We start from the raw sequence: 9,671 nt of genomic DNA on the forward strand, positions 1-9,671 counted from the left end.
TATATAACACTTATTTAAACATATAGATATTCTTCTTCTATATATAGGAAGAAACTTAGATATCCATACAATCGAATATAATACATATATAAATATTATCAGTATTTATAATAGATTTCAGCAGAAATCTTTTGGAATAAAAAAGTATTCAAAAAGTGACCCGATTCCAGTCTTTTAAAATAATTCTCTAGTTAACATGATTCAACGACTTAGGCCTGATGTCAATTGTGTTGTAAAGTAAAGTTCAGAGTGTTTTAAACTATTTCAAACTTTTAATAAATAAGATATCCCTTAAGTAGATTTACTGCTTAGGATTAATTTCATCTAGAAAAGAAATCTAGATATATTTCATCTAGAAATATATATGCCTAAGCTGTGCATTTGCGGAGAACACTACCGTCATTTTCCTCACAGTTGCAGCTAGAGTCATTAATAATAATAAGCATAATTTCTCAATCCACAAATATCAATGTGACTAATGATATGTGAATGATAATATCTAATTTATAAAATGGAGTATATATCAGAAAAGTTGTTACATTTTTTTTATTTAATAAGTGTTTGTATATCTTCGATTCTTATAGCTTTGCTTGTAAAATAATATATTTTTAACAAATTACATGATTTAGATTTAGAGCATTTTGGAAGATAATACGTGGAACACAGAAATAAATATAAGTAAGTATTATATTTTTACTTGAGTAGTAGTAATGAGTAGTATATAATCATAAGCCTAGTTGCAAGCGTATATCCTCTATTTTAACCTCTCTGCAGTATTCAATAACATTCAACCAAATGTTTTATTCTATAATTCTAAATAAAATTCTTGACTTACTTGTATATGTTGCGCAAGAGGATGCGTTGTACGTGGCTTATGATCCAGTTCCAGCAAAGCTGAATGTAATTTAAAACGGGAGCCCTCCAAATATGTTAGCATTGAACGAATCTAAAACAAATGCAATATATATTAATTAAAAACTTTTAAACAACAATTTAAATTGTAATACTAACATGATACAATTTATCGGTAATATTTTGATTCTCTTGGTTATTCAATGATTGCGAGAGACCCTTCAATCCATTACGTGAACGTCGTTCGCGTTCCAAATCAGCTTTTACCAATTGCAGTAATTTGATTAGAGCATGTTTTCGCCTCTCACGATTCATTGCCAAAGTTGTGTGTTCGCAATAAAAGTCGGGTAACAACTGTTCACTTGGACCCTCTGAATTACGTCTTATATTCTTAACAACTTGCATGTCCTTCAATACATTACAGGCATCAACTTGTGGCTGTAGACGCTGCACTACGCTATCTATTATTGGATTCATCATCGATGTTAGACGAGTATAATTTGAGACAAAGTTTTTCATATTCACAAGTCGCTGATTTTCAACATTTTGTAGCAGCGAAGCACCTCGCAGAACAGACATTTCCCAGTCAACACGTGCACGCTCAGCACGTACGCATAGTGTGTAATATTCGACATCAGCACGTTTAACAGCTTCCTCAGCTTTTTTGCGTTTGTTATCCAATTTGGCGCAATCCTTTTCAGCTGATTTGATTTCTTTCTCCGCTGCTACTTTGTTCGCACCTTGATGGAGTATGGCAATGGATGGAGATTTTTGTATTCGGACATCCAACATAGCGTCCTGTAGTTTTTCATTTTCTCTAGCAGCAGCATGTGAAGATTTTTTGCTCTTAGCTTCACTGACACGCCATTCGGCTAATACTCGCGCTGCCTTATCGACATTGGTCTCCACCTAATAAAGAAGGAAGATTTCAGAATATTATAGAACAAAGTAATTTAAAAGTATTTGTTTACTTACAGATTTTCTTGCTTTATGATGAGTATCGACTATTGTTTTCAGTGGTTTAACTATTTCATCTGTAAGTGAAGTTGATAACTGACGATGTATATCGCTGCGACTTTCCATTTCTGTAGCAACACCACGCCAAGCATCAGCAATACTGCCAGGAAGTTCGCGGCAAGCCTTGTTCAATTTGTTAGCCATTTTTGATAAAGATTTAGAATATAAAGTTTCAGCTTCGACTCTAATAGTGTTTAAAGAAAAAAGCAAAAGCATATAGCAGTCTTTTCAAACGAAATGATATATTTTCTCTTACCTTTCTTGTAGGATGAGTATAAGTTCCTTGCCGAAGTCACCTCCTTGTTTAATGTAGCGTCGTAATTCTTCGAATCCATTTTGGCCCTGAAAATTAAAAGCAATTATTAGTAAAAACTCATTTTTAATATACAAATATGTTTATGTTTAAGTATATATCTAAGCGCATTTTCTCCAGTATTTAAAAAATTCTACAATTATTATTTAAAAACTCTAAGTTCAATAATTTACTAGAAATTTGTGTTATTCTCACCTCCCGTTTGATGCGCTTACTTTCTGGTGATGACTCATCACCTGGTCTATGTGTATATGACGATTCTAATTCGTCCATTTCATCCTCAGTCATATTATCACAACTTAGACGCAGCTCATGTACAGGGCTACAGTGTGTTTCGGGTTTTGACAGCGTACATGTTGATGTCATGATAGTATCACTATCGGCTAATGTTTTTTCCCGTGACATACTACGTCTATCACTTCTATTTTCTAATGCCACACTGCCAATAACAGAAGGTGTGGACTGTGGGTCTGAACTATTAAGATTTAAACGAGAAGCCCCCGCTCTATGCATGGGTGTTTGCCTGTTCATTGCTTCTTTAATTTTAGTACTCTCTTCTTCAAGCCAATGTTTTACACCATTCCATCCCTTCTTTATCTTCTCCTTGTTGTTATTGAAGTTAATCAAACGTGTATTTTTATTTTTCAGTAATGTAATTCGTCTCTCACTTGGCTTGAGATTATCGCGATGTTGACAATATTCCAAATCAATTTCTTGGTTAAAGTCTTCCCATTCATTGAGTTGACGCGTAATTTCGTTCAATTCATCAATGGACACAAATAAACTTTGTGCATTTAAGCTCTGACAACTTACAGATTTGAGATCGAAATCTTCTAAGGCACTTTCCTGGCTCATGACACTATTTTTTGAACCACGATCATTGATCGAAATACTACTAGCAAATATCACACTTTGCCGTTTACCATTCCGATTGATATCCAAAGAGTCAACACTTTTGAATTGCAATTGTTGTGCCAGAAATCCACCTACTTTTTTTTCCGGGCACAGTGAATCATTAGATACATTTGAATTATGCAAATTAATCATACGTGAAGGAGCGGAGTTTTCTTTATTATAATCTTTGTCTTCATTCTCGGTGGGCGCTAAACTGCACTTACTGGCACCATAAAGTTCTGGTATTTTGGGTAAATCACGGCAGTGATCTAAATCTGCAGTTGTCAAGCTTCTATTCAATTCAATGGATGGTGACTTTTGTAAATACACCTTAATTTCCGATCTATGTAAATTCTGCACAGATTTTGAATGCTGCCTTCTATTAAGTTTAGGCTCGGAGCGTATAGAACAATTCGTTTCGATATAGTTAGGCTTTGACTCGACAGGAGCTGTGTCAACGATTTCAATAGTTTTATTTTCTACTACAGGCGTATTTAAGGGTTTTATTTCACGTTCCGGGCTTGCCTGCTTCGGTGTCGTTGGTGCCAAAACAAATTTATCATCTTCCTCATCGCATGGAAGGGAATTATTACGCGGCGGTGTACTTAAAGCATCTAAATACATTTCATTCTCACTACCGGATGATGGTATTGGTGGCGATGATTGCGCAGGTTTGCAACGTATCATTGTGCTAGTGGCAGCAATGCCGCCATTAATCTGTCGTAGTCGCGCCTCTGTAACATCCAAGCGATCTGTGTCTAGTGTTGTTGTGGATATCAATACAGGGGCACCGATTTCCAAGCGATGATCATCAGAATGTGTACCGGTCATGTCGTAACTACCCGATATCATCTTTTGTGGCGACTGACTTTTGCGACCAGAGTGAGACCTTCGCGTAATCTTATTGCTGATTGTCGAGTAGCGTTTTGTGAGTTTGGTTAGGAGACTGTTGCTTGAGGAGCTGTTACAAGCGGTGTCGCTTATGTTGACATCAGGATTTGGTTTGAACTTTTGTGTACGTAAGCGATTCATTTTGCAATTTTTTATTTCTATTATCAAAAACAATTATCTTTAACTCGCAGTTTCTTAAGAAAACCTTTAATCAATAAAAAAAAAAATAATTAGACGACCTCGCAGATTTTTATTTAAGCACTTTTTTAGGTTGCGATAAAATGATTAAGTTTTGCAAATTATGAAGAATTGTTGCTTTATTAGGTTTGTATTCACGATAAATTTTATTTGTTATTTAAATTGCATAGTACATGACGAAAAGGACAATTCTAATTAACTACGAATTTGGAAAAAACCTATATTGCAACTAGTTAAAAAAGTATATGTGTTTGAAGTTTCTACATTTTTTCATTTGAAATGAAATTCAAAGCTCTTTGACATAATTTTTTTTATATAAAATTATAAAACATAGTTTACTTAAACATGATTTACTGGCACACACTAAACTGAAAACCCTTTATCTAGGAGTCTTAATATAAAATATCTGTGACTGCTCACAGAGTCAAATAACTTTTGCGAGATCAAAATAATAATATAAATAAATATGAAATATTTGAGAAAAATATTGAACATTTTCCGAATCGGAACTTTGCTTTAAAGAATAGGTATAAAATAGATTTAAAACATTTCTCATGGAATACAGAAATTACAGTGACGTGAGGATCTTTTCAGGTACAGCAGTAGTCTTTAAAAAACTTTTTATATTTAGAAAAAAAAATCCCATTACAAAGATCAAGGGATGATATCCGACCGTACTATATATTCATATTTTAATATAAACTCCATAATATATAACTAACCAGTGAAACCTAACTAGTTGAAGTCGGACCAGTAATTTTTTCCTATCAAGAAAACTGTCGTGTCTTGATTCTTTTTCTTGAGTTAGTGCTATTACGCACTTTTACTTTATAATGGCTGGGGGGCTTATCTCTACCCTACACTAGGCTTTAACTAGGCTAAGAAATCATATCATTTAAATGTCTTTTAGTTGATGACGGACCTTAAATCCATTTTAATGAACGTAACATAATTCGTATTAAAAATAATAACTAAGGACTAGCAATATGGCAAAGTTAATGGGTATGTCCGTTCAAGGCAGCGTTCATTTAACAGAGCTTTAACTATAGTAATCATACATATATTTAAAATAGATAAGTAATCTGTGTGTCGATTTCTATGAAAAATGGAAATTATTTTATTATTGCATTAGCTTAAGCTTAACAGCTACTGTCATAAAGTCACCTAATTGCACCAAATATGCATTCAAGTAATTCAAAACAAAAACTTTCTCAAAAATTTAAATTACACTCCCTGCTATAAGTAAAACGCATTCTAAATATATTTTAAAAAAATTAAAAACATTTTACCGACAATACTTGACTTAAATGAAGCCTTAAGCTGATTTAAATGGCAAGAACGCGACCCGGTAATGCAAAAATTTGCAAAAAGCTCAGAAAAGTATTTGACTAACAGCATTGGGGCTACAAGTATTGCTATGTTGAAATGGTTCAGTGATGGTTTTAGCTGCAACTTCTGCTTGGAGGTTCCAGTAGTAGAAATTGTGGGTGATGCACTCAACTGTCATATCATAACGCATGGCGATGTTGTTCTTTAGGTCAAAAATTTCATAGTGCCTTGCATTTTTCTTCAGGTTTTTCAACTATTTGCATTGTAACCATTTCAATTGGCATTTATTGATTTCCACATAAAACACTATTATTTGTTGCTTTTAATTAGCATAGAATTTTCAATCAATAAATACTTTCGTATGTGCTAATCACTTTTTAATACCATGAAAAATAAATTGTTTGAAAAAAAGATTATTTTGTAAATATGTTACCAGAACATTTGACAATCAAATTAGAAATAAATGAACTCATGAAATTTTCGCTTATTGCATTTTAATCCAATAAGTAAGATATATTTATCTTAGATGGACTGAAAATGTATTACTTATCAAAAAAAATTGTAAATTATAGATAATAACGAAAATAATTGTCTTTATTACTGCAAGGTATAATTATAGAAGTTTTTAAATAGACTTTAGTCTGATCGTATTGATTTATCTTTAATTATTTTTGTACACATTTTATTACATTTTTTATGTCCCACCATTCTTACTGACTAATTTATGTATTCCTCAAAAGCTTTGTGATAATTCGATGACTGATCTTAGATCTTCGTACCGCCCCAACGCGACTAGAGATTATTCTGAGATTAGATAGTGCTAAGTAGGGCAGAATATCGGTTTTCATGAATAGCTTCAGGGCTCTGTCCCTTTTGTATTTTTTGACCGGGTCTATTCTAATATCTCTTAGCAAGTCATTTGTGCGAATGTACCAAGAGACTTTGAACGCAGTTTAAATCTTTGAATTAAGAAAAAAATAATTATCGGATAGAGATAATTTTGCTGAATAGTGTGTATGTAATAGCACCTCATAACGTAATGTTAACAATTTATTGTTGACAAATAAGCTTTTACATAAGAAAAAAGTTATCATTGATTTTTTTAAATAATCCCTAACTGTTATTTGCTAGTATTCCTTAAAAACTCGAAAAATATCTATAAACTATATATATTTGTGGTAATTTTACAAACATATTTTTATAAATATTTTTTGAAATCATTATCACACATTATTTTGCATCCTAAAAGTAGGCAATTATTTTCTCAAAAATGCTTTAAATTGATTGGAAGCTATTCATACTATTATTCAGTTTATACTATTCAGTTAACACGTATGGTATTCGTAGGATAATAGTTTCAATCCATTGAGTATACTTTATGTGCAAATAATTATACATTCTATTATGAACTACATTTCGATCCAACTGCATATCTTTCTGCATTATCTCTAGCTGTCAGTACTTTAAAGTTTTACACTTATTTACTGCTCATACGGGGTAGATAAAAAAAGTTAGACCAATAGCCTTGCGCACCAAAGCTAACTTAAGCACAAATAATAGCCCGCTGTGATACAACGAATCAGACACTATTCGTACGACAGACCTGCAGAGCTAGGATACTAACGGCGTGGATTTAAGAAGGAATTATGCCCACATTCAAGTAGAAGGAAACCAACCTAACTATTGGGACAGTTAGAAAAGAACCCAGAAAGATTTTGAAATTTTTCCAAATTAATCAATGATGCTGACACATGAGTCGGCGTACAGTTTCCTGCTCAATCGCTAAATCATAACTCCAACAAAAGTTAGAATGTAGGACAAGGCTTATGTATACCTTCCTTAACATATATGCAATGACCTATCAGCACCGTCGCCGAAGGAATGAGTTGATTTTATTGGGAAGAGATGTACTGTTTTCTTTCTGCAGCTTTTGCAGGTCACTATTGTGATCCTTGTCATACTCAAAAGGATCCTTCTTCTTAGTAAATTGTAGTCTAGCAATGTAAGTGGACTTTCAGAATGTTTTGCTAATTTTAAAAAATTACTTGGACAACTTTTATTGAGATCAGTATTTGTTTTTTTTTGCAGAGTATGTTTCTGCGTAATTTATGCGTTATCTTATTCCCTTGTATTTTTTGGCTTACAAATCAATCCAAATCAATAAGATTGGTCACTCATAGATTTCAGGTTAATTTTGCATTACTTCGCTAGCTCTGATTTTGTACTGTGGATGGATAGAGTTAGGATAACAGCTCTATTGTTTAAGAAAATTACAATCTATTGACAACAGACATTCGTTTCCGCGATTGAGTAACAATCTGATATAGATTGCTTCATCCATGTTACATTTCATCTTTGAATTATTTACGAAGATATGCTAACCCCATTTCACTGCGTTAAATCCTTACCCTAAGAGTGACGGTGAGTTTGGATATAAACCATCTGGTATATGACTAAATTTAGTTTTATATACAAAATATTTAAAAATCATTCATTGAATTTTTAAAATTAAATATTTTCTATGACATTTCAAAAAAAAAAAATAAATAAATTTATTCGAATTTATGCTTTTAAATAATTTGTAGATCGGACTTATTAAATCCATATTTTCAATTTGGAATCCAGTGAAATAATCGCATTTGTATATTTTATAGAATGCAATCAATTAGGCAATATCATTTTCAAAAATATTTCACACCTGTACTGTGCTCATCTTCTAATTTTAATACACAGTTTACACGGAGAAATATTTCTCATGATGACAGGCGAATAACGGCAAGTGGATCTTAATATAAAATTTTAATCATCATACATATTTTTATTTAAATGATCAAATTTCTCTAGAAAGGACTTGTCATTGGTGTGTACATTAAAGATGACGACAAGGTCCCTAAATTAACAACCAGTGGCGAAAAATTTGATGATCGCGTACAGGGCAAACTCACGGAATTGATAAGAGAGTAAGTTGAGAGAATATAAATTGAAGCAAGTATTCCAATATAACATATATATATTAAACACAGATGGAGTATAACAGGTGCACTAGGCAAAGGAAAAGTTTTTAATAATTTAGACCCCGAATATCGATCTGTAGCTGTAGTTGGCGCCGGTAACGATGGTGTTGGATACAATGAAATGGAAGTGATTGATGAAGGAATGGTGAGTTAGAAAATAATTTTGCAATCCATGAGTAAATATTATTAGATTAATAAAGTTTTTGATATTTATAATTAAAATAGTCATTTTTTAAAATATTAGAATAATTCGTAAACGTAATTTTGTAGGAAAATGCTCGTGTAGCTGCTGGTATAGGTGCACGTAGTTTACAATATCAGGGTTGTTCTGAAATATTTATGGACTCCCTAGATTATCCCGAACAAGCAGCAGAAGGTGCCGCCTTAGCTATGTATCGATATTCCGATTTTAAACGTCCAAAACATCGCATACCTCTTCCAAAGCTAGAATTATATGATTCTCCAGATGTTGATGCTTGGACTCGTGGTTTATTTAAGGCGGAAGCACAAAATTTAGCGCGACGTTTAACCGATACTCCAGCAAATCAAATGACACCCACTGCTTTAGCACAGGCTGCAGTAGATGCATTGTGTCCTTGCGGAGTCTCTGTTGAAATTCGTACAATGGAATGGATTGAACAAGTGAACTTAAATTCGTTTTTAGCAATTGCAAAAGGTTCGTGTGAACCACCAGTGTTACTTGAAGTTTCTTACTGTGGAACATCACCAGAGGATAAACCCATACTGCTGCTAGGCAAGGGCATAACATTTAATAGGTAATACCATAATGTTCCTTACAAGTTCTTATAACACAACATATAATATAAATATTAGTGGTGGTCTCTCTTTGCGCAAAGCTTTGCGCATGGATCAATATCGTGGTTCTATGGCTGGTGCTGCAACAGTCATAGCTGCAATACGCGCAGCAGCAGCTCTGTCATTGCCAATTAATGTTACTGGTATTTTACCAGTGTGTGAGAATATGCCCTCAGGCATGGCAGTAAAACCCGGTGACGTTATAACTTTATTAAATAAAAAAACAATGGGTATTCGTGTATGTATTCTGAATATAAAAATAAATCATTTGAAATTTACTTTAAAAATACCTCAAAAATTTGCTTCTCCTAAACAGGATATTGATAAGGCCGGTGTTGTTGTGATGG

The 9,671-nt window shown here is 33.0% G+C and overlaps 3 protein-coding genes across 3 annotated transcripts in view; 2 read left to right on the forward strand and 1 right to left on the reverse strand.

The window, feature by feature from the left end:
• The window catches only part of LOC119667142, a 1,012-nt gene extending 953 nt beyond the window's left edge, over positions 1 to 59 (forward strand). Inside the window, exon 3 of the mRNA XM_038076430.1 lies at positions 48 to 59. Coding sequence (XP_037932358.1) covers positions 48 to 59 — 12 coding nt within the window. The remainder of the gene's footprint in view (positions 1 to 47) is intronic.
• A 746-nt stretch (positions 60 to 805) lies between these two features.
• On the reverse strand, positions 806 to 4,411 carry LOC119667143. The gene is made up of 5 exons (XM_038076431.1): positions 2,378 to 4,411; positions 2,126 to 2,211; positions 1,828 to 2,053; positions 1,012 to 1,761; positions 806 to 946 (listed from the first exon to the last, which is right to left on the reverse strand). Exons 1-5 carry the CDS (start codon positions 4,106 to 4,108, stop codon positions 806 to 808), a joined length of 2,934 nt encoding a protein of 977 aa, XP_037932359.1. The 5' UTR covers positions 4,109 to 4,411.
• Positions 4,412 to 8,050: 3,639 nt separating this feature from the next.
• On the forward strand, positions 8,051 to 9,667 carry LOC119667144 (cytosol aminopeptidase-like; the record flags this gene model as incomplete). The annotated part of the gene is made up of 6 exons (XM_038076432.1): positions 8,051 to 8,269; positions 8,339 to 8,454; positions 8,518 to 8,653; positions 8,779 to 9,284; positions 9,343 to 9,562; positions 9,641 to 9,667. Coding segments are annotated over exons 1-6 (1,125 nt in total), but the record flags the coding sequence as incomplete, so codon positions are not given.
• Positions 9,668 to 9,671: the final 4 nt, after the last annotated feature.

The sequence above is a fragment of the Teleopsis dalmanni genome, chromosome 1 (genome assembly GCF_002237135.1).
Source record: "Teleopsis dalmanni isolate 2A chromosome 1, ASM223713v2, whole genome shotgun sequence".
Classification (NCBI taxonomy): domain Eukaryota; kingdom Metazoa; phylum Arthropoda; class Insecta; order Diptera; family Diopsidae; genus Teleopsis; species Teleopsis dalmanni.

Bases quoted from the DNA above. Each gene is read 5' to 3' on its own strand.
- LOC119667143 (XM_038076431.1), bottom strand. From the start codon at position 4,108: ATGAATCGCTTACGTACACAAAAGTTCAAACCAAATCCTGATGTCAAC. The intron at 2,212-2,377 runs GTGAGAATAACA...TTTAATTTTCAG, and splicing joins GTAAGCGCATCAAACGGGAG to GGCCAAAATGGATTCGAAGA. The intron at 2,054-2,125 runs GTAAGAGAAAAT...AAACACTATTAG, and splicing joins ATACTCATCCTACAAGAAAG to AGTCGAAGCTGAAACTTTAT.